Below are 26,460 nucleotides of genomic sequence, written 5' to 3'. Positions count from 1 at the left end.
ATCACAGTAATTATCTTTCATTAAATATGTAGCTTGTTATATAAAAGTCTATGTCCATACTAACAATCTGTGGAATAAAGGTATTTTTCTGCAGAATTGTTTGCATCGTCACTTTATTAAAGGTGGTCGATCTTAACAATTCAGAAAAAATCTGTAAAATAATGGTATTTTTCTGTGGAACTGCCAGCTTCGTCACTTTATTAAAGGTGGTTGATCTAAATAATTTAGTAAAAATCGGCAAAATTACGATATTTTTCCGCAAAACGTTTCATGAAAATTTCTGTAAATATAATTTTCCAATGTTTTACTTTAATTTTATGGTTTTCGTTTGGCCGCCGTAGCTGCCAGTAGATGACCGTTTTTTTTTACAGTGCACTTGACCTTTTTCTGTGTTGATTGAGCTGTGTTGAAGCAGCAAAAAAAGGACATTATGTTAAATGCAGCGTTTCTGTCTCTGATAGTTGATATAATAATGTAAGTGCATCATTAAGCCTACATGGTGTTCAGGGATGAATAGTCTCTCCTATTGCTATTGTACTATTTTTTTCAGCTATAGTTACATTAATCATTAGTAATGGAGCAGCCTAGTTTTGAATGGCAGGGTCCCTGCCCTGCTATCCCATGTTGATAAAAATATAACATTTACATAATAAAAATCAAATGCTGTAATAAATTAAGTATGATGAGTTGACTTGAAACTGTTTAATGTTGCACTTTTTATATGTAGAAGAAAAGTTTTGTCATTTTATTTAATCTGAGCAACAACTTGAGGCAGTTTATTGTGGATTAACGTGGGCAGAATTGTTATAGTGTTCCCAATGTTAAAAGGATAAAGCCATTGTTTACAAAATTGGTAAATAAATAACCAAAAAATGTATATTTTGTTGTTTTCTTACTGTACCGAAAATGAACCGAACCGTGACCTCTAAACCGAGGTATGTACCGAACCGACATTTTTGTGTACCGTTACACCCCTAACGTTCGTCAAACACAGAAATGGAGAAAAGGTCCCTCGCGTCGACTTTTTTAAATTTATTTTTTTACCTCATGTTTCACCAGCGGTGTGTTCAATACGCAAACAAGGTGGGGGGGACGCACGGGTGAGAGGACTCGAATGGAAAAGGGGCTTCAAGCAACTTTCGGGCGCACGTTACTTAACTTCCAACACTCAAGCCGTTAAGTCTCGTCATCGTCGTCTTGTAAGAAAAGCTGTTTGAAAATGGCCATAGGGCGGGGAAAGGAGCCTTCTGCGTCGTCCGCCGACTGGTGGTCCGCCTTTCATGCGCGTTGCTGCTCGATGTCGGTGCTACTTCCAAACAGGGTCAGTAGCTGCTCCTCGTAGTTTGCAATGTTCCTTTTCATGATGTCCATGCACGGGCCCAGCAGCCGCTCAAAGGCTTGAACATCCATCACTGGAAAACAAAACAAGTCAACACGTCTGATATTCATCCTGCAGTGGAGCAGCAACACTGCAAAAACTCCAATCTAAGTAAGATATCTCAAATAAGGGTGATATTTGCTTAATTTCTGTCTGATAAGATCATTCTTCTCACTAAGCAGATTTGATGTGAGTGTTTTACTTGTTTTAAGTGTGTTGGTCCTAAATGATCTCAGTAAGATATTACAGCTTGTTGCTGAGATTTGATGACCTATATTTAGTAAAACATGCTTGGAACTAGAATATCAACTGTTAATAATTTTTTTTCCTTGAAAATCAACCTTTACATTGAAAATAATTTTTTTCCTTGAAAATAATTTTTTGTCTTGAAAATCAACTTTTACCTTAAAAATAATTTTTTGTCTTGAAAATCAACTTTTACATTAAAAATCATTTTTTGTCTTGAAAATGAACTTTTACCTTGAAAATCGTTTTTTGTCTTGAAAATCATTTTTTTTCTTGAAAATCATTTTTTTTCTTGAAAATAATTTTTTACTTTAAGAATAATTTTTTACCTTAAAAATAATTTTTTACCTTAATAATTTTTTGTCTTGAAAATCAACTTTAACCTTAAAAATCATTTTTTGTCTTGAAAATCATTTTTTATCTTGAAAATCATTTTTTGTCTTGAAAATCAACTTTTATCTTGAAAATCATTTTTTGTCTTGAAAATCAACTTTTACCTTAAAAATATTTTTTTGTCTTGAAAATCCTTTTTTACCTTAAAAATAATTTTTTACCTTAAAAATAATTTTTTACCTTGAAAATAATTATTTGTCTTGAAAATCAACTTTTACCTTAAATATAATTTTTTACCTTAAAAATAATTTTTTGTCTTGAAAATGAACTTTTACCTTAAAAATAATTTTTTGTCTTGAAAATCATTTTTACCTTGAAAATCATTTTTTTACCTTGAAAATCTTTTTCTTTTTTACCTTGAAAATCCTTTTTTGTCTTGAAAATCAACTTTTTACCTTGAAAATCATTTTTTTGTCTTGAAAATCGACTTTTACCTTGAAAATCCTTTTTTGTCTTGGAAATCAACTTTTACCTTAAAAATATTTTTTTACCTTAAAAATATTTTTTTACCTTAATAATTTTTTGTCTTGAAAATCAACTTTTACCTTAAAACTAATTTTTTTGTCTTGAAAATCAACTTTTACCTTAAAAATAATTTTTTGTCTTGAAAATAAATTTTTACCTTGAAAATAATTTTTTGTCTTGAAAATAATTTTTTACCTTGAAAATAATTTTTCGTCTTGAAAATCAACTTTTACCTTAAAAATAAATTTTTGTCTTGAAAATCCTTTTTTACCTTAAAAATAATTTTTTACCTTAAAAATAATTATTTGTCTTGAAAATCAACTTTTACCTTAAAAATAATTTTTTACCTTAAAAATAATTTTTTGTCTTGAAAATGAACTTTTACCTTAAAAATCAGTTTTTGTCTTGAAAATAATTTTTTACCTTGAAAATCATTTTTTGTCTTGAAAATCAACTTTTACCTTGAAAATCATTTTTTGTCTTGAAAATCAACTTTTACCTTGAAAATCATTTTTTGTCTTGAAAATCAACTTTTACCTTAAAAATCAACTTTTACCTTGAAAATCATTTTTTGTCTTGAAAATCAACTTTTACCTTGAAAATCATTTTTTGTCTTGAAAATCAACTTTTACCTTAAAAATAATTGTTTGTCTTGAAAATAATTTTTTACCTTGAAAATAATTTTTTGTCTTGAAAATCAACTTTTACCTTAAAAATCATTTTTTGTCTTGAAAATCCTTTTTTACCTTAAAAATAATTTTTTACCTTAAAAATAATGTTTTACCTTAAAAATATTTTTTTGTCTTGAAAATCAACTTTTACCTTAAAAATAATTTTTTGTCTTGAAAATAATTTTTTACTTTAAGAATAATTTTTTACCTTAAAAATAATTTTTTACCTTAATAATTTTTTGTCTTGAAAATCAACTTTAACCTTAAAAATCATTTTTTGTCTTGAAAATCATTTTTTATCTTGAAAATCATTTTTTGTCTTGAAAATCAACTTTTATCTTGAAAATCATTTTTTGTCTTGAAAATCAACTTTTACCTTAAAAATATTTTTTTGTCTTGAAAATCCTTTTTTACCTTAAAAATAATTTTTTACCTTAAAAATAATTTTTTACCTTGAAAATAATTATTTGTCTTGAAAATCAACTTTTACCTTAAATATAATTTTTTACCTTAAAAATAATTTTTTGTCTTGAAAATGAACTTTTACCTTAAAAATAATTTTTTGTCTTGAAAATCATTTTTACCTTGAAAATCATTTTTTTACCTTGAAAATCTTTTTCTTTTTTACCTTGAAAATCCTTTTTTGTCTTGAAAATCAACTTTTTACCTTGAAAATCATTTTTTTGTCTTGAAAATCGACTTTTACCTTGAAAATCCTTTTTTGTCTTGGAAATCAACTTTTACCTTAAAAATATTTTTTTACCTTAAAAATATTTTTTTACCTTAATAATTTTTTGTCTTGAAAATCAACTTTTACCTTAAAACTAATTTTTTTGTCTTGAAAATCAACTTTTACCTTAAAAATAATTTTTTGTCTTGAAAATAAATTTTTACCTTGAAAATAATTTTTTGTCTTGAAAATAATTTTTTACCTTGAAAATAATTTTTTGTCTTGAAAATCAACTTTTACCTTAAAAATAAATTTTTGTCTTGAAAATCCTTTTTTACCTTAAAAATAATTTTTTACCTTAAAAATAATTATTTGTCTTGAAAATCAACTTTTACCTTAAAAATAATTTTTTACCTTAAAAATAATTTTTTGTCTTGAAAATGAACTTTTACCTTAAAAATCAGTTTTTGTCTTGAAAATAATTTTTTACCTTGAAAATCATTTTTTGTCTTGAAAATCAACTTTTACCTTGAAAATCATTTTTTGTCTTGAAAATCAACTTTTACCTTGAAAATCATTTTTTGTCTTGAAAATCAACTTTTACCTTAAAAATCAACTTTTACCTTGAAAATCATTTTTTGTCTTGAAAATCAACTTTTACCTTGAAAATCATTTTTTGTCTTGAAAATCAACTTTTACCTTAAAAATAATTGTTTGTCTTGAAAATAATTTTTTACCTTGAAAATAATTTTTTGTCTTGAAAATCAACTTTTACCTTAAAAATCATTTTTTGTCTTGAAAATCCTTTTTTACCTTAAAAATAATTTTTTACCTTAAAAATAATGTTTTACCTTAAAAATATTTTTTTACCATCCATCCATCCATCCATCCATCCATCCATGGATGGATGGATGGAAAATCAACTTTTACCTTAAAAATAATTTTTTACCTTAAAAATTATTTTTTACCTTAAAAATCATTTTTTGTCTTGAAAATAATTCTTTACCTTGAAAATCATTTTTTGTCTTGAAAATCATTTTTTGTCTTGAAAATCAACTTTTACCTTGAAAATCATTTTTTGTCTTGAAAATTAACCTTTACCTTAAAAATAATTTTTTGTCTTGAAAATCATTTTTTACCTTGAAAATTATTTTTTGTCTTGAAAATCAACTTTTTACCTTGAAAATCATTTTTTGTCTTGAAAATCAACTTTTACCTTAAAAATTATTTTTTGTCTTGAAAATTATCTTTTGTTTTGAAAATCAACTTTTTACCTTAAAAATAATTTTTTGTCTTGAAAATCAACTTTTACGTTGAAAATCATTTTTTGACTTGAAAGTCAACTTTTACCTTAAAAATAATTTTTTGTCTTGAAAATCAACTTTTCGTTGAAAATCATTTTTTGACTTGAAAATCAACTTTTAACTTAAAAATAATTTTTTGTCTTGAAAATCAACTTTTACCTTAAAAATCATTTTTTGTCTTGAAAATCAACTTTTACCTTGAAAATCATTTTTTTCCCTTAAAAATCATTTTTTGCCTTAAATAATTAAATCTTTTTTTTTAAAGATATAATTTTGTTGTCTGTCTATCCGTGTTGGCCCTGCGATAAGGTGGCGACTTGTCCAGGGTGTACTCCGCCTTCCGCCCGATTGTAGCTGAGATAGGCTCCAGCGGTGGACTTGGACTTTGCTGTTTTATTTTCAATGAAACAATAGAAAATAGGTACTCATATAGTAGTGCACTTGTTATTAGTGAAAATATACTTATTTTAAAGTATTTTTGGGTTCATTGAGGTTAGCTAATTTTACTTGTTTTGGAAAGTCTCGCCAAGCCAAATTTTCTTGTTCTATTGGCAGATAATTTTGCTTAGTTCAAGTAAAATACCCCTCATTTTTGTTTGTTTTTCCCTTGGTTTTGAACACTGACTTTTTGCAGTGCAAATGGAGAGTTTCAGCCCAATATAAGACACTCGGAATCGAAGTCATACAGTCGCGGTCAAAAGTTTACTATTTAAGTCCAAATCTACTATTCTAACTAGTGTTACCATATTAGTTTAGCTTAGTCTTTATTTAAAAGGACAATGCACAGAGACATTAAGCTCAAAGTTGTCACGTTGTGTAAATGGTAAATAAAAACAAAATACAAATTATTTGCTAATCCTTTTCAACTTATATTCAATTGAATAGACTGCAAAGACAAGATATTTAACGTTCCAACTGGTAAACTTTGTTATGTTTTGCAAATATTAGCTCATTTGGAATTTGATGCCTGCAACGTGTTTCAAAAAAAGCTGGCACAAGTGGCAAAAAAGACTGAGAAAGTTGAGGGAATGCTCATCAAACACTTATTTGGAACATCCCACAGGTGAACGGGCTAATTGGGAACAGGTGGGTGCCATGATTGGGTATAAAAGCAGCTTCCATGAAATGCTCAGTTGTTCACAAACAAGGACGGGTGGAGGGTCACCACTTTGTCAACAAATGTGTGAGCAAATTGTTTAAGAACAACATTTCTCAACCAGCTATTGCAAGGAATTTAGGGATTTCACCATCTACGCTCCGTAATATCATCAAAAGGTTCAGAGAATCTGGAGAAATCACTGCACATAAGCGATGATATTACGGACCTTGGATGTCTTAGGCGGTACTGCATGAAAGAGCGACTTCAGTGTGTAAAGGATATCACCACATGGCCTCAGGAACACTTCCGAAAACCACTGTCAGTAACTACAGTTGGTCGCTACATCTGTAAGTGCAAGTTAAAACTCTACTATGCAAAGCCAAAGCCATTTATCAACAACACCCAGAAACGCCGCCGGCTTCGCTGGGCCCGAGCTCATCTAATATGGACTGATGCAAAGTGGAAAAGTGTTCTGTGGTCTGACGAGTCCACATTTCAGATTGTTATTGGAAACTGTGGACGTAGTGTCCTTCGGAACAAAGAGGAAAAGAACCATCCGGATTGTTCTAGGGCAAAGTGTAAAAGCCAGCATGTGTGATGGTATGGGGGTGTATTAGTGCCCAAGGCATGGGTAACTTACACATCTGTGAAGGCACCATTAATGCTGAAAAGTACATACAGGTATTGGACCAACATATGTTGCCATCCAAGCAATGTTATCATGGACGCCCCTGCTTATTTCAGCGAGACAATGCCAAGCCACGTGTTACAACAGCGTAAGAGTAAAAGTTTCTCAGTGTGAACATGAAATATCTTGTCTTTGCACTCTATTCAATTGAATATAAGTTGAAAAGGATTTGCAAATCACTGTATTCTGTTTTTATTTACCATTTACACAACATGACAACTTCACTGGTTTTAGGTTTTGTAATTGTATTTAACATATTCAGCTCAAACATTACATTTTCATTGGTTTTTCAGATTGGCTGGCAGAGATCACAAGGTTCTGCTGCCACAGTGAGCGTTCATTTCCACTGAAATGCTGCAGTGCTCGACTTTTTAGTATCAGTAAGTATTCATTAAGATCAACGTATCTTATATAACTATTGTATTCTTTCAAAGTAGAAATAGCACAATTGTTCTACCTCTAGTAGGTGTGAAAAATCTACTCTACTCTACGTTGTAGCCATAGAAACCTTCCTGGCCACAAACACGGTCCAACACTTACCCAAGCATTTGACGCTTCCCACAGCGTAGGCGGATGCAGCTCGGGGCTGGTTGGTGACGAGCGCCAGTTCCCCGAAATATTGGCCCCTGGAGCACGTGGCGATTTCCACTTCCTCTTCATCCTGGTCATTTTTCGTCTGTGGGCAAGGAAACACACACACACACACACACACACACACACACACACACACACACACACACACACACACACACACACACACACACACACACACACACACACACACACACACATTATTGTAATTGTTACCTTCTTAAAAACTCAGAAAAAGCCTCCCTCTTTAGGACCAGCCTTTCTAGATATATAAAGATGTGTATTTACAACATTAATAATATATACATACTATGCAAATATTTAAAAAAAATTGTTGTGAAAAATGTGTTGGAATTTCACAAGAAAAAGGTCACAATTTCACAAGGAAAACTTAGAATTTTGGCAGTATTATAATAAAAGTCGGAATTTTACTCAACACAAGTCAAAATTTTACAAGAAAAGCTGAACATTTGTGCAATATTATGATAAAAGTTGGAATTTTACTCAATAACAGTCGCAGTTTTACAAGAAAAGCTTAACATTTTGGCAATTGTATGAAAAGAGTCTTAATTTTAATCGACAAAAGTCACAATTTTATAGGAAACCATTTCAAATGTTGTCAATGTTATAATAATAATCGGAATTTTACTTGCCAAAAATGTCACTGTTTTTACAAGAACAACAAAAACGTTGGCAATATTGTGATAAAAGTCAGAATTTGATATGACAAATGTCACCATTTTGCATTAAAAATGAATCATTTACATGAAAAAGTAATAATTTCCGAGAAAATATTGCAATATCATAGAAACAGAAAGAATATGAGAAATTGTTTCCAATTTTATAAGAAAAAAAGTCGACACATTGTGAGAAAAAGACTGCTTTTTGTTATTTATTTTTAATTTTTTGATTTTTTTTGTTTGTAATTGGTTTTTAAGCTTCATTATTTAAGTTATTACAGTATGTCTCTATATACATATTTATTGTATTTAAAAAAAAAATTGGACAAGAAGCCACATTTCAATTTCTTACACACACTTGTTATTTCATATGTTGGCCAGAGGGGGCGCACTTCAAATTTTTACACAAACTTGTTATTACATATGTTGGCCAGAGGGGGGAGCAAAATTATGATACAAGTTGGAATTTTACTCAATAACAGTCGCAGTTTTACAAGAAAAGCTTAAAATGTTGGCAATTGTATGAAAAGAGTCTTAATTTTAATCGACAAAAGTCACAATTTTATAGGATACCGTTTCAAATGTTGTCAATGTTATAATCCATCCATCCATTTTCTACCGCTTATTCCCTCCGGGGTCGCGGGGGGCGCTGGAGCCTATCTCAGCTACAATCGGGCGGAAGGCGGGGTACACCCTGGACAAGTCGCTAATAATCTGAATTTTACTCGGCAAAATGATGACAAAAGTCATCATTTTACTCCAAAAATGTCACTGTTTGTACAAGAACAACAAAAACATTGGCAATATTGTGATAAAAGTCAGAATTTTATATGACAAATGTCACCATTTTGCATGAAAAATGAATCATTTACATGAAAAAGTAATAATTTCACGAGAAAATATTGCAATATCACAGAAACAGAAAGAATATGAGAAATTGTTTCCAATTTGATAAGAAAAAAGTCGACACATTGTGAGAAAAAGACTGCTTTTCGTTATTTATTTTAAATTTTTTGATTTTTTTTTGTTTGTAATTGTTTTTTAAGCTTTATTATTTAGTTATTGCAGTATGTCTGTATATACATATTTATTGTATTAAAAAAAAAAAAATTGGCCAAAGGGGCTACATTTCAATTTCTTACACACACTTGTTATTTCATATGTTGGCCAGAGGGGGCGCACTTCAAATTTTTACACAAACTTGTTATTACATATGTTGGCCAGAGGGGGAGCAAAATTATGATACAAGTTGGAATTTTACTCAATAACAGTCACAGTTTTACAAGAAAAGCTTAAAATGTTGGCAACTGTATGAAAAGATTCTTAATTTTAATCGACAAACAATTTTATAGGAAACCGTTTCAAATGTTGTCAATGTTATAATAATAATCGGAATTTTACTCGGCAAAATGATGACAAAAGTCATCATTTTATCCCAAAAATGTCACTGTTTGTACAAGAACAAAAAAAAAATTGGCAATATCGTGATAAAAGTCAGAATTTGATATGACAAATGTCACCATTTTGCATTAAAAATGAATCATTTACATGAAAAATTAATAATTTCACGAGAAAATATTGCAATATCACAGAAACAGAAAGAATATGAGAAATTGTTTCCAATTTTATAAGAAAAAAGTCGACACATTGTGAGAAAAAGACTGCTTTTCGTTATTTATTTAAAATGTTTTGATTTTTTTTGTTTGTAATTGGTTTTTAAGCTTCATTATTTAAGTTCTTGCAGTATGTCTCTATATACATATTTATTGTATTTAAAAAAAAAAAATTGGACAAGAAGCCACATTTCAATTTCTTACACACACTTGTTATTTCATATGTTGGCCAAAGGGGGCACACTTCAAATTTTTACACAAACTTGTTATTACATATGTTGGCCAGAGGGGCAGCAAAATTATGATACAAGTTGGAATTTTGCTCGATAACAGTCAGTTTTACAAGAAAAGCTTAAAATTTTGGCAATTGTATGAAAAGAGTCTTAATTTTAATCGACAAACAATTTTATAGGAAACCGTTTAAAATGTTGTCAATGTTATAATAATAATCGGAATTTTACTCGGCAAAATGATGACAAAAGTCATCATTTTACTCCAAAAATGTCACTGTTTGTACAAGAACAACAAAAAAGTTGGCAATATCGTGATAAAAGTCAGAATTTTATATGACAGATGTCACCATTTTGCATTAAAAAGTAATAATTTTACATGAAAAAGTAATAATTTTATGAGAAAATATTGCAGTATCACAGAAACAGAAATAATAGGAGAAATTGTTCCCAATTTTATAAGAAAAAAAGTCGACACATTGTGAGAAAAAGACTGCTTTTCGTTATTTATTTTAAATTTTTTGACTTTTTTTTGTTTGTAATTGGTTTTTAAGCTTTATTATTTAGTTATTGCAGTATGTCTCTATATACATATTTATTGTATTAAAAAAAAAAAAATTGGCCAAAGGGGCCACATTTCAATTTCTTACACACACTTGTTATTTCATATGTTGGCCAAAGGGGGCACACTTCAAATTTTTACACAAACTTGTTATTACATATGTTGGCCAGAGGGGGAGCAAAATTATGATACAAGTTGGAATTTTACTCAATAACAGTCGCAGTTTTACAAGAAAAGCTTAAAATGTTGGCAATTGTATGAAAAGATTCTTAATTTTAATCGACAAAAGTCACAATTTTATAGGAAACCGTTTCAAATGTTGTCAATGTTATAATAATAATCAGAATTTTACTCGGCAAAATGATGACAAAAGTCATCATTTTACCCCAAAAATGTCACTGTTTGTACAAGAACAACAACAAAATTGGCAATATCGTGATAAAAATCAGAATTTTATATGACAAATGTCACCATTTTTGCATTAAAAATGAATCATTTACATGAAAAAGTAATAATTTCACGAGAAAATATTGCAATATCACAGAAACAGAAAGAATATGAGAAATTGTTTCCAATTTGATAAGAAAAAAGTCGACACATTGTGAGAAAAAGACTGCTTTTCGTTTTTTATTTTTTTATTTTTTTTGTTTGTAATTTGTTTTTAAGCTGTATTATTTAAGTTATTGCAGTATGTCTCTATATACATATTTATTGTATTAAAAAAAAAAAAATTTGGCCAAAGGGGCTACATTTCAATTTCTTACACACACTTGTTATTTCATATGTTGGCCAGAGGGGGCGCACTTCAAATTTTTACACAAACTTGTTATTACATATGTTGGCCAGAGGGGGAGCAAAATTATGATACAAGTTGGAATTTTACTCAATAACAGTCGCAGTTTTACAAGAAAAGCTTAAAATGTTGGCAATTGTATGAAAAGAGTCTTAATTTTAATCGACAAAAGTCACAATTTTATAGGAAACCGTTTCAAATGTTGTCAATGTTATAATCCATCCATCCATTTTCTACCGCTTATTCCCTCCGGGGTCGCGGGGGGCGCTGGAGCCTATCTCAGCTACAATCGGGCGGAAGGCGGGGTACACCCTGGACAAGTCGCTAATAATCTGAATTTTACTCGGCAAAATGATGACAAAAGTCATCATTTTACTCCAAAAATGTCACTGTTTGTACAAGAACAACAAAAACATTGGCAGAATTTTATATGACAAATGTCACCATTTTGCATGAAAAATGAATCATTTACATGAAAAAGTAATAATTTCACGAGAAAATATTGCAATATCACAGAAACAGAAAGAATATGAGAAATTGTTTCCAATTTGATAAGAAAAAAGTCGACACATTGTGAGAAAAAGACTGCTTTTCGTTATTTATTTTAAATTTTTTGATTTTTTTTTGTTTGTAATTGTTTTTTAAGCTTTATTATTTAGTTATTGCAGTATGTCTGTATATACATATTTATTGTATTAAAAAAAAAAAAATTGGCCAAAGGGGCTACATTTCAATTTCTTACACACACTTGTTATTTCATATGTTGGCCAGAGGGGGCGCACTTCAAATTTTTACACAAACTTGTTATTACATATGTTGGCCAGAGGGGGAGCAAAATTATGATACAAGTTGGAATTTTACTCAATAACAGTCACAGTTTTACAAGAAAAGCTTAAAATGTTGGCAACTGTATGAAAAGATTCTTAATTTTAATCGACAAACAATTTTATAGGAAACCGTTTCAAATGTTGTCAATGTTATAATAATAATCGGAATTTTACTCGGCAAAATGATGACAAAAGTCATCATTTTATCCCAAAAATGTCACTGTTTGTACAAGAACAAAAAAAAAATTGGCAATATCGTGATAAAAGTCAGAATTTGATATGACAAATGTCACCATTTTGCATTAAAAATGAATCATTTACATGAAAAATTAATAATTTCACGAGAAAATATTGCAATATCACAGAAACAGAAAGAATATGAGAAATTGTTTCCAATTTTATAAGAAAAAAGTCGACACATTGTGAGAAAAAGACTGCTTTTCGTTATTTATTTAAAATGTTTTGATTTTTTTTGTTTGTAATTGGTTTTTAAGCTTCATTATTTAAGTTCTTGCAGTATGTCTCTATATACATATTTATTGTATTTAAAAAAAAAAATTGGACAAGAAGCCACATTTCAATTTCTTACACACACTTGTTATTTCATATGTTGGCCAAAGGGGGCACACTTCAAATTTTTACACAAACTTGTTATTACATATGTTGGCCAGAGGGGCAGCAAAATTATGATACAAGTTGGAATTTTGCTCGATAACAGTCAGTTTTACAAGAAAAGCTTAAATTTTGGCAATTGTATGAAAAGAGTCTTAATTTTAATCGACAAACAATTTTATAGGAAACCGTTTAAAATGTTGTCAATGTTATAATAATAATCGGAATTTTACTCGGCAAAATGATGACAAAAGTCATCATTTTACTCCAAAAATGTCACTGTTTGTACAAGAACAACAAAAAAGTTGGCAATATCGTGATAAAAGTCAGAATTTTATATGACAGATGTCACCATTTTGCATTAAAAAGTAATAATTTTACATGAAAAAGTAATAATTTTATGAGAAAATATTGCAGTATCACAGAAACAGAAATAATAGGAGAAATTGTTCCCAATTTTATAAGAAAAAAAGTCGACACATTGTGAGAAAAAGACTGCTTTTCGTTATTTCTTTTAAATTTTTTGACTTTTTTTTGTTTGTAATTGGTTTTTAAGCTTTATTATTTAGTTATTGCAGTATGTCTCTATATACATATTTATTGTATTAAAAAAAAAAAAATTGGCCAAAGGGGCTACATTTCAATTTCTTACACACACTTGTTATTTCATATGTTGGCCAAAGGGGGCACACTTCAAATTTTTACACAAACTTGTTATTACATATGTTGGCCAGAGGGGGAGCAAAATTATGATACAAGTTGGAATTTTACTCAATAACAGTCGCAGTTTTACAAGAAAAGCTTAAAATGTTGGCAATTGTATGAAAAGATTCTTAATTTTAATCGACAAAAGTCACAATTTTATAGGAAACCGTTTCAAATGTTGTCAATGTTATAATAATAATCAGAATTTTACTCGGCAAAATGATGACAAAAGTCATCATTTTACCCCAAAAATGTCACTGTTTGTACAGAACAACAACAAAATTGGCAATATCGTGATAAAAATCAGAATTTTATATGACAAATGTCACCATTTTTGCATTAAAAATGAATCATTTACATGAAAAAGTAATAATTTCACGAGAAAATATTGCAATATCACAGAAACAGAAAGAATATGAGAAATTGTTTCCAATTTGATAAGAAAAAAGTCGACACATTGTGAGAAAAAGACTGCTTTTCGTTTTTTATTTTTTTATTTTTTTTGTTTGTAATTTGTTTTTAAGCTTTATTATTTAAGTTATTGCAGTATGTCTCTATATACATATTTATTGTATTAAAAAAAAAAAATTTGGCCAAAGGGGCTACATTTCAATTTCTTACACACACTTGTTATTTCATATGTTGGCCAGAGGGGGCGCACTTCAAATTTTTACACAAACTTGTTATTACATATGTTGGCCAGAGGGGGAGCAAAATTATGATACAAGTTGGAATTTTACTCAATAACAGTCGCAGTTTTACAAGAAAAGCTTAAAATGTTGGCAATTGTATGAAAAGAGTCTTAATTTTAATCGACAAAAGTCACAATTTTATAGGAAACCGTTTCAAATGTTGTCAATGTTATAATAATAATCGGAATTTTACTCGGCAAAATGATGACAAAAGTCATCATTTTACTCCAAAAATGTCACTGTTTTTACAAGAATAACAAAAACGTTGGCAATATCGTGATAAAAGTCAGAATTTGATATGACAAATGTCACCATTTTGCATTAAAAATGAATCATTTACATGAAAAAGTAATAATTTCACGAGAAAATATTGCAATATCACAGAAACAGAAAGAATATGAGAAATTGTTTCCAATTTTATAAGAAAAAAGTCGACACATTGTGAGAAAAAGACTGCTTTTAGTTCATTTATTTTTAATTTTTAGATTTTTTTACTTTGTAATTGGTTTTTAAGCTTCATTATTTAAGTTATTGCAGTATGTCTCTATATAAATATTTATTGTATTTAAAGAAAAATAAAAAATTGGCCAATGGGGCCACATTTCAATTTCTTACACACACTTGTTATTTCATATGTTGGCCAGAGGGGGCGCACTTCAAATTTTTACACAAACTTGTTATTACATATGTTGGCCAGAGGGGGAGCAAAATTATGATACAAGTTGGAATTTTACTCAATAACAGTCGCAGTTTTACAAGAAAAGCTTAAAATGTTGGCAACTGTATGAAAAGAGTCTTAATTTTAATCGACAAAAGTCACAATTTTATAGGAAACCGTTTCAAATGTTGTCAATGTTATAATAATAATCGGAATTTTACTCGGCAAAATGATGACAAAAGTCATCATTTTACTCCAAAAATGTCACTGTTTGTACAAGAACAACAAAAAAATTGGCAATATCGTGATAAAAGTCAGAATTTTATATGACAAATGTCACCATTTTTTCATTAAAAATGAATCATTTACATGAAAAAGTAATAATTTCACGAGAAAATATTGCAATATCACAGAAACAGAAAGAATATGAGAAATTGTTTCCAATTTGATAAGAAAAAAGTCGACACATTGTGAGAAAAAGACTGCTTTTCGTTTTTTATTTTTTTATTTTTTTTGTTTGTAATTGGTTTTTAAGATTTATTATTTAAGTTATTGCAGTATGTCTGTATATACATATTTATTGTATTAAAAAAAAAAATTGGCCAAAGGGGCTACATTTCAATTTCTTACACACACTTGTTATTTCATATGTTGGCCAAAGGGGGCACACTTCAAATTTTTACACAAACTTGTTCTTACATATGTTGGCCAGAGGGGGAGCAAAATTATGATACAAGTTGGAATTTTACTCAATAACAGTCAGTTTTACAAGAAAAGCTTAAAATGTTGGCAATTGTATGAAAAGAGTCTTAATTTTAATCAACAAACAATTTTATAGGAAACCGTTTAAAATGTTGTCAATGTTATAATAATAATCGGAATTTTACTCGGCAAAATGATGACAAAAGTCATCATTTTACTCCAAAAATGTCACTGTTTGTACAAGAACAACAAAAAAGTTGGCAATATCGTGATAAAAGTCAGAATTTTATATGACAAATGTCACCATTTTGCATTAAAAATGAATCATTTACATGAAAAAGTAATAATTTCACGAGAAAATATTGCAATATCACAGAAACAGAAAGAATATGAGAAATTGTTTCCAATTTGATAAGAAAAAAGTCGACACATTGTGAGAAAAAGACTGCTTTTCGTTATTTATTTTAAATTTTTTGATTTTTTTTTGTTTGTAATTGGTTTTTAAGCTTCATTATTTAAGTTATTGCAGTATGTCTCTATATACATATTTATTGTATTAAAAAAAAAATTGGACAAAGGGGCCACATTTCAATTTCTTACACACACTTGTTATTTCATATGTTGGCCAGAGGGGGTGCACTTCACATTTTTACACAAACTTGTTATTACATATGTTGGCCAGAGGGGGAGCAAAATTATGATACAAGTTGGAATTTTACTCAATAACAGTCGCAATTTTACAAGAAAAGCTTAAAATGTTGGCAATTGTATGAAAAGATTCTTAATTTTAATCGACAAAAGTCACAATTTTATAGGAAACCGTTTAAAATGTTGTCAATGTTATAATAATAATCGGAATTTTACTCGGCAAAATGATGACAAAAGTCATAATTTTACTACAAAAATGTCACTGTTTGTACAAGAACAACAAAAACGTGATAAAAGTCAGAATTTGATATGACAAATGTTACCGTTTTGCATTAAAAAAGTAATAATTTTACATGAAAAAGTAATAATTTTACATGAAAAAGTAATAATGTTACATGAAAATATTGCAATATCACAAAAACAGAAAGAATATGAGAAATTGGTCGCAATTTTATAAGAAAAAAGTCGACACGTTGTGAGAAAAAGACTGCTTTTAGTTACTTATTATTTATTTTAATTGTTTTGTTTGTAATTGTTTTTTAAATCTTCATTATTTACTTTAATTTTGGCCAAAGTGGGGCGCATTTCAATTTCTTACACACACTTGTTATTTTATATGTTGACCAGAGGGGGAGCACTTTTAAAAGCGACACACAGTCAATTTAAAAAATCCCTCCTTTTTGGGACCACCCTCATTTTGATAGATTCCCGGCGGGCCTTAAAAAGGTGGAAAACAGGTAAACATTGGTGGTGGGGGGCGGGTGGGATGAGTAAAAAGTCTAAGGCTGGACTTCCGGGGAGGGGGTCCAGACTGAGACCAGGAAAAAAACAACAACTCAATAGCCATATTACACACAAACAAGTTACAAAGAACACACAAAACTTGCAACAGACTCAATTTGAAAAATCCCCTTTTTTTGGGACCACCCGAATTTAGATATATTTCACCACCAGGGGTGCAAATGAGACATTCTCTATTAGATGCAATGTTATTGGGACCATGATTTATGTCATCACTTGTTCACACTTCCTCATATGGAAGATACTTTTCCTTGTTGATGTCTCAAGAAGGGTAATAATTTCACCTTAAAAGTAATAATTTTACAAGAAAATATTGCAATATTACAAAAACGGAAAGACTATGAGAAATTGTTCCCAATTTTAGATGAAAAAAGTCAACACATTGTGAGAAAAACAATTTTTTTGTTGTTGAATTTTTTGTTTGTATTTGATTTTTAATCTATATTATTTACTTCAAGTTATTACATTATGGGATGAGTAAAAATAATATTCAGTCTAAGGCTGGACTGCCGGGGAGGGGTCCAGACTGAGACCAGGAAAAAAAAACCTCAATAGCCACAGCACACACAAAAAAGTTACAAAGAACACACAAGACTTGCAACAGAGTCAATTTGAAAAATTAATTTTTTTGGGGGACCACCCGAATTTTGATATATTTCACCACCAGGGGTGCAAATGAGACATTCTCTATTAGATGCAATGTTATTGGGACCATAATTTATGTCATCACTTGTTCACACCTCCTCATATGGAAGATACTTTTCCTTCTTCATGTCTCAAGAAAGGTAATAATTTTACATTAAAAGTAATAATTTTACAAGAAAATATTGCAATATTTCTGAAACGGAAAGACTATGACAAATTGTTCTCAATTTTAAAATAAAAAAGTCGACACATTGTGAGAAAAATAAATTTTTTGTTGTTGAATTTTTTGTTTGTAATTGGTTTTTAATCTTCATTATTAATTCAAATTATTACAGTATGGGATGAGTAAAAAAAAAAAATCAGTCTAAGGCTGGACTGCTGGGGAGGGGATCCAGACTGAGACCAGGAAAAAAAAACCTCAATAGCCATAGCACACACAAAAAAGTTACAAAGAATACACAAGACTTGCAACAGAGTCAATTTGAAAAATCCCTCCTTTTTGGGACCACCCTAATTTAGATAGATTTCACCACCAGGGGTGCAAATGAGACATTCTCTATTAGATGCAATGGTTTTCCATATTGGGACCATGATTTATGTCATCACTTGTTCACACCTCCTCATATGGAAGCTACTTTTCCTTGTTGATGTCTCAAGAAGGGTAATAATTTTACATTAAAAGTAATAATTTTACAAGAAAATATTGCAATATTACAGAAACGGAAAGACTATGAGAAATTGTTCCCAATTTTACATTAAAAAAGTCGACACATTGTGAGAAAAATAATTGTTTTGTTGTTGAATTTTTTGTTTGTAATTGGTTTTTAACTTTCATTATTTACTTCAAGTTATTACAGTATGGGATGAGTAAAAAAAATATTCAGTCTAAGGCTGGACTGCCGGGGAGGGGTCCAGACTGAGACCAGGAAAAAAAAACCTCAATAGCCATAGCACACACAAAAAAAGTTACATAGAAGACACAAGACTTGCAACAGAGTCAATTTGAAAAAAATGTTTTTTTTTGGGACCACCTGAATTTAGATATATTTCACCACCAGGGGGTGCAAATGAGACATTCTCTATTAGATGCAATGTTATTGGGACCATGATTTATGTCATCACTTGTTCACACCTCCTCATATGGAAGCTACTTTTCCTTGTTGATGTCTCAAGAAGGGTAATAATTTTACATTAAAAGCAATAATTTTACAAGAAAATATTGCACTATTACAGAAACGGAAAGACTATGACAAATTGTTCCCAATTTTAAAAGAAAAAAGTTGACACATTGTGAGAAAAAGACTGCTTTGAGTTAATTTGTTATTTATTTACCGTATTTTCCGCACTATAAGGCGCACCTAAAAACCTCCAATTTTCTCAAAAGCTGACAGTGCGCCTTATAATCCGGTGCGCCTTATACATGGACCAATATTGAGCCACAACAGGTCTCGAAACTAGGGGATGCATAACGTAACCCCAGCCTCTACTGTAGCGCCTATTCTATGCGCCTTATAATGCGGTGCGCCTTATATATGAACAACGTTTTAAAATAGGCCATTCATTGAAGGTGCGCCTTATAATCCGGTGCGCCTTATAGTGCGGAAAATACGGTAATTTTTTTGTTTGTGTGGATCCAGACTGAGACTAGGGAAAAAAAACCTCAATAGCCATAGCACACACAAACAAGTTACAAAGAACACACAAGACTTGCAACAGAGACAATTTGAAAAATCCCTTTTTTTTTGGGACCACCCGAATTCAGATAGATTTCACCACCAGGGGTGCAAATGAGACATTCTCTATTAGATGCAATGGTTTTCTGTATTGGGACCATGATTTATGTCATCACTTGTTCACACCTCCTCATATGGAAGCTACTTTTCCTTGTTGATGTCTCAAGAAGGGTAATAATTTCACCTTAAAAGTAATAATTTTACAAGAAAATATTGCAATATTACAAAAACGGAAAGACTATGAGAAATTGTTCCCAATTTTAGATTAAAAAAGTCAACACATTGTGAGAAAAATAATTTTTTTGTTGTTGAATTTTTTGTTTGTATTTGGTTTTTAATCTATATTATTTACTTCAAGTTATTACAGTATGGGATGAGTAAAAATAATATTCAGTCTAAGGCTGGACTTCCGGGGAGGGGTCCAGACTGAGACCAGGAAAAAAAACCTCAATAGCCACAGCACACACAAAAAAGTTACAAAGAACACACAAGACTTGCAACAGAGTCAATTTGAAAAATTAATTTTTTTGGGGGACCACCCCAATTTAGATATATTTCACCACCAGGGGTGCAAATGAGACATTCTCTATTAGATGCAATGTTTTTGGGGAGCATGATTTATGTCATCACATGTTCACACCTCCTCATATGGAAGATACTTTTCCTTCTTCATGTCTCAAGAAAGGTAATAATTTTACATTAAAAGTAATAATTTTACAAGAAAATATTGCAATATTTCTGAAACGGAAAGACTATGAGAAATTGTTCCCAATTTTAAAAGAAAAAGTCGACACATTGTGAGAAAAATAATTTTTTTGTTGTTGAATTTTTTGTTTTAATTGGTTTTTAACTTTCATTATTTACTTCAAGTTATTACAGTATGGGATGAGTAAAAAAAATATTCAGTCTAAGGCTGGACTTCCGGGGAGGGGTCCAGACTAAGACCAGGAAAAAGAAACTCAATAGCCATAGCACACACAAAAAAGTTACAAAGAATACACAAGACTTGCAACAGAGTCAATTTGAAAAATCCCTCCTTTTTGGGACCACCCTAATTTAGATAGATTTCACCACCAGGGGTGCAAATGAGACATTCTCTATTAGATGCAATGGTTTTCCATATTGGGACCATGATTTATGTCATCACTTGTTCACACCTCCTCATATGGAAGCTACTTTTCCTTGTTGGTGTCTCAAGAAGGGTAATAATTTTACATTTAAAGTAATAATTTTACAAGAAAATATTGCAATATTACGGAAACGGAAAGACTATGAGAAATTGTTCCCAATTTTAGATTAAAAAAGTCGACACATTGTGAGAAAAATAATTTTTTTGTTGTTGAATTTTTTGTTTGTAATTGGTTTTTAATCTTCATTATTAATTCAAGTTATTACAGTATGGGATGAGTAAAAAAAAAATTCAGTCTAAGGCTGGACTGCCGGGGAGGGGGTCCAGACTGAGACCAGGAAAAAGAAACTCAATAGCCATAGCACACACAAAAAAAGTTACATAGAAGACACAAGACTTGCAACAGAGTCAATTTGAAAAATCCCTTTTTTTTGGGACCACCCGAATTCAGATATATTTCACCACCAGGGGTGCAAATGAGACATTCTCTATTAGATGCAATGTTATTGGGACCATAATTTATGTCATCACTTGTTCACACCTCCTCATATGGAAGATACTTTTCCTTCTTCATGTCTCAAGAAAGGTAATAATTTTACATTAAAAGTAATAATTTTACAAGAAAATATTGCAATATTTCTGAAACGGAAAGACTATGAGAAATTGTTCCCAATTTTAAAAGAAAAAGTCGACACATTGTGAGAAAAATAATTTTTTTGTTGTTGAATTTTTTGTTTGTAATTGGTTTTTAACTTTCATTATTTACTTCAAGTTATTACAGTATGGGATGAGTAAAAAAAAAAAATTCAGTCTAAGGCTGGACTGCCGGGGAGGGGGTCCAGACTGAGACCAGGAAAAAGAAACTCAATAGCCATAGCACACACAAAAAAAGTTACATAGAAGACACAAGACTTGCAACAGAGTCAATTTGAAAAATTAATTTTTTTTGGGGACCACCCGAATTTAGATAGATTTCACCACCAGGGGTGCAAATGAGACATTCTCTATTAGATGCAATGTTATTGGGACCATAATTTATGTCATCACTTGTTCACACCTCCTCATATGGAAGATACTTTTCCTTCTTCATGTCTCAAGAAAGGTAATAATTTTACATTAAAAGTAATAATTTTACAAGAAAATATTGCAATATTTCTGAAACGGAAAGACTATGACAAATTGTTCTCAATTTTAAAATAAAAAAGTCGACACATTGTGAGAAAAATAATTTTTTTGTTGTTGAATTTTTTGTTTGTAATTGGTTTTTAATCTTCATTATTAATTCAAATTATTACAGTATGGGATGAGTAAAAAAAAAAAATCAGTCTAAGGCTGGACTGCCGGGGAGGGGGTCCAGACTGAGACCAGGAAAAAAAAAACCTCAATAGCCATAGCACACACAAAAAAGTTACAAAGAATACACAAGACTTGCAACAGAGTCAATTTGAAAAATCCCTCCTTTTTGGGACCACCCTAATTTAGATAGATTTCACCACCAGGGGTGCAAATGAGACATTCTCTATTAGATGCAATGGTTTTCCGTATTGGGACCATGATTTATGTCATCACTTGTTCACACCTCCTCATATGGAAGCTACTTTTCCTTGTTGATGTCTCAAGAAGGGTAATAATTTTACATTAAAAGTAATAATTTTACAAGAAAATATTGCAATATTACAGAAACGGAAAGACTATGAGAAATTGTTCCCAATTTTAAAAGAAAAAAAGTCGACACATTATGAGAAAAATATTTTTTTTGTTGTTGAATTTTTTGTTTGTAATTGGTTTTTAACTTTCATTATTTACTTCAAGTTATTACAGTATGGGATGAGTAAAAAAAAAATTCAGTCTAAGGCTGGACTGCCGGGGAGGGGGTCCAGACTGAGACCAGGAAAAAGAAACTCAATAGCCATAGCACACACAAAAAAAGTTACATAGAAGACACAAGACTTGCAACAGAGTCAATTTGAAAAATCCCTTTTTTTTTGGAACCACCCGAATTTAGATAGATTTCACCTATTAGATGCAATGGTTTTCCGTATTGGGACCATGATTTATGTCCTAACTTGTTCACCGGTCCTCATATGGAAGCTACTTTTCCTTGTTGGTGTCTCAAGAAGGGTAGAAATACAAGAACACACACACACACACACACACACGCACTAAAGCATAATAATAATAATAATAATAATACCTGGGATTTATATAGCGCTTTTCTAAGTACCCAAAGTCGCTTTACATGTTTAAAAGAGACATGAGACAAGTCACTGTGTTAGCTCCACGTCATAAATCTTACCCTGCTTCTCTTTATGGTGATCCGTACTTGGCCGGACTCGACAATGTAGAAACAATCTGCCGAGTCTCCCTGTTACGTAAGCAAAGAAACATTTTTTCTCAGCGCTCCTCTCGGGCATTCGTCTGTTTACGTGCGGCCGCACGTCACCTGCGCAATGATCCGCTGCGAGTCGCAGTAGACTTTGGTGGTTATGACGTCCACCACTTTCATCCTCTCTGAGAGCTGCGCATAGAGGAGAAGAGCGGAATAGATGCGTGACAATGTCGCAAACGTGGCAAAGCGCGCGGGGCTCACACCATGCTGACCTCCAGCGACGTGAGCAGGGGGAGAGTCTCCATGAACGCCTCGTACAGCTTCCTCTTCTTGGCGTTGTTTTTCACGATGATCCTCCTGAACGTCAGACGATCCTGTGACAGGGGGGAACACATACAGTGTACATGTTAAATAGGCAGTGGTCCCCAACGACCGGGCCGCGGCCCGGTACCGGTCCGTGGACCGATTGGTACCGGGTCGCGGCCGCACAAGAAATTTAAAATTTTTTTTTTTTTTTTTTAATTAAATCAACATAAAAAACACAATATATACATTATATATCAATATAAATCAATACAGTCTGCAGGGATACAGTCTGTAAGAACACATGATTGTATTTCTTTATGACAAAAAAAAAAAAAAAAAAAAAAATTTTTTTTTTTTTTTTTTTTTAATTTCTTTTAAATTTTTACTAACCCCATTCCCCCCCCCCCCCCCCCCCCCCCCCCAACCCCCGGTCCGTGGGACAAATCTTCAAGCGCAAGTACAAAAAGGTTGGGGACCACTGATATACGGTACATGTGAGGGTTGTCCCCATACCAATATTTTGGTACCCGTACCAAAATGTATCAATAAAGGGTACCACAAAAAATAGCATTATTACAATTATTATTAATCTACTTGTTCATTTGCTGTTAATATCTGCTTACTGTCAGTCAATACCGGTACTTTTCAAAGGTGGTATAGTACCGATTTCAATTGATTAGTACCGCGATACTTTATTAGTACCGGTATACCGTACAACCCCAGTTCTAACGAGGGTTGTCCCGATACCAATATTTTGGTAGCGCTACCAAAATGTATTACAATTAGAGATGTCCGATAAATGCTTTAAAATGTAATATCGGAAATTATCGGTATCGTTTATTTTTATTATCTGTATCTTTTTTTTTTTTTCTTTTTTAAAAAAAAATTAAATCAACATAAAAAACACAATATATACATTATATATCAATATAAATCAATACAGTCTGCAGGGATACAGTCCGTAAGAACACATGATTGTATTTCTTTATGAAAAAAAAAAAAAAAAAAAAAAAAAAATTTTTTTTTTTACTAACCCCATTCCCCCCCCAAACCCCGGTCCGTGGGACACATTTTCAAGCGTTGACCGGTCCGCAAGTACAAAAAGGTTGGGGACCACTGATATACGGTACATATGAGGGTTGTCCCCATACCAATATTTTGGTACCCGTACCAAAATGTATCAATAAAGGGGACCACAAAAAATAGCATTATTGGCTTTATTTGAACAAAAAAATCTTAGTGTACATTAAACATATGTTTATTATTGCAATTTAGTCCTTAAATAAAATAGTGAACATACTAGACAACTTGTCTTTTAGTAGTAAGTAAACAAACAAAGACTCCTAATTAGTCTGCTGACATATGCAGTAACATATTGTGTCATCTATACACCTATTATTTTGTCTACATTATGAGGGACAAACTGTAAAAAAATTATTATTAATCTACTTGTTCATTTACTGTTAATATCTGCTTACTGTCAGTCAATACCGGTGCTTTTCAAAGGTGGTATAGTACCGATTTCAATTGATTAGTACCGCAATACTTTATTAGTACCGGTATACCGTACAACCCCAGTTCTAACGAGGGTTGTCCCGATACCAATATTTTGGTAGCGCTACCAAAATGTATTACAATTAGAGATGTCCGATAAATGCTTTAAAATGTAATATCGGAAATTATCGGTATCGTTTATTTTTATTATCTGTATCTTTTTTTTTTTTTCTTTTTTAAATTAAATCAACATAAAAAACACAATATATACATTATATATCAATATAAATCAATACATTCTGCAGGGATACAGTCCGTAAGAACACATGATTGTATTTCTTTATGACAAAAAAAAAAAAAAAAAAAAAAAAAAAAAAAAAAAAAAATTACTAACCCCATTCCCTCCCCAACCCCCGGTCCGTGGGACAAATTTTCAAGCGTTGACCGGTCCGCAAGTACAAAAAGGTTGGAGACCACTGATATACGGTACATGTGAGGGTTGTCCCCATACCAATATTTTGGTACCCGTACCAAAATGTATCAATAAAGGGGACCACAAAAAATAGCATTATTGGCTTTATTTGAACAAAAAAATCTTAGTGTACATTAAACATATGTTTATTATTGCAATTTAGTCCTTAAATAAAATAGTGAACATACTAGACAACTTGTCTTTTATTAGTAAGTAAACAAACAAAGGCTCCTAATTAGTCTGATGACATATGCAGTAACATATTGTGTCATTTATACACCTATTATTTTGTCTACATTATGAGGGACAAACTGTAAAAAAATTATTATTAATCTACTTGTTCATTTACTGTTAATATCTGCTTACTGTCAGTCAATACCGGTACTTTTCAAAGGTGGTATAGTACCGATTTCAATTGATTAGTACCGCAATACTTTATTAGTACCGGTATACCGTACAACCCCAGTTCTAACGAGGGTTGTCCCGATACCAATATTTTGGTAGCGCTACCAAAATGTATTACAATTAGAGATGTCCGATAAATGCTTTAAAATGTAATATCGGAAATTATCGGTATCGTTTATTTTTATTATCTGTATCTTTTTTTTTTTTTTTTTTTTTTTTTTTTAATTAAATCAACATAAAAAACACAATATATACATTATATATCAATATAAATCAATACAGTCTGCAGGGATACAGTCCGTAAGCACACATGATTGTATTTCTTTATGACAAAAAAAAATAAATAAATAAAAAAAATAAAAAATTTTTTACTAACCCCATTCCCCCCCCCAACCCCGGGTCCGTGGGACAAATTTTCAAGCGTTGACCGGTCCGCAAGTACAAAAAGGTTGGGGACCACTGATATACGGCACATGTGAGGGTTGTCCCCATACCAATATTTTGGTACCCGTACCAAAATGTATCAATAAAGGGGACCACAAAAAATAGCATTATTGGCTTTATTTGAACAAAAAAATCTTAGTGTACATTAAACATATGTTTATTATTGCAATTTAGTCCTTAAATAAAATAGTGAACATACTAGACAACTTGTCTTTTAGTAGTAAGTAAACAAACAAAGACTCCTACATAGTCTGATGACATATGCAGTAACATATTGTGTAATTTATCTACCTATTATTTTGTCTACATTATGAGGGACAAACTGTAAAAAAAATATTATTAATCTACTTGTTCATTTACTGTTAATATCTGCTTACTGTCAGTCAATACCGGTACTTTTCAAAGGTGGTATAGTACCGATTTCAATTGATTAGTACCGCAATACTTTATTAGTACCGGTATGCCGTACAACCCC

General features: G+C 31.1%; 1 protein-coding gene across 1 annotated transcript in view; it reads right to left on the bottom strand.

Moving 5' to 3' along the window:
- Positions 1-882: 882 nt before the first annotated feature.
- Positions 883-26,460, bottom strand: part of hsp90b1 (heat shock protein 90, beta (grp94), member 1) — a 65,745-nt gene continuing 40,167 nt past the window's right edge. Inside the window, exons 25-29 of the mRNA XM_062040902.1 lie at positions 23,137-23,238; positions 22,979-23,053; positions 22,832-22,900; positions 7,455-7,590; positions 883-1,412 (exon numbers count right to left, since the gene is read on the bottom strand). Of these exons, the coding sequence (XP_061896886.1) occupies positions 1,279-1,412; positions 7,455-7,590; positions 22,832-22,900; positions 22,979-23,053; positions 23,137-23,238 (516 nt within the window). The 3' untranslated portion in view covers positions 883-1,278. The remainder of the gene's footprint in view (positions 1,413-7,454; positions 7,591-22,831; positions 22,901-22,978; positions 23,054-23,136; positions 23,239-26,460) is intronic.

This window comes from Entelurus aequoreus, linkage group LG03, assembly GCF_033978785.1.
Source record: "Entelurus aequoreus isolate RoL-2023_Sb linkage group LG03, RoL_Eaeq_v1.1, whole genome shotgun sequence".
NCBI classification, from domain to species: Eukaryota; Metazoa; Chordata; class Actinopteri; order Syngnathiformes; family Syngnathidae; genus Entelurus; species Entelurus aequoreus.
The sequence above is the reverse complement of the archived record's forward strand: the minus strand, read 5'-3'. Positions and strand labels throughout refer to the sequence as shown.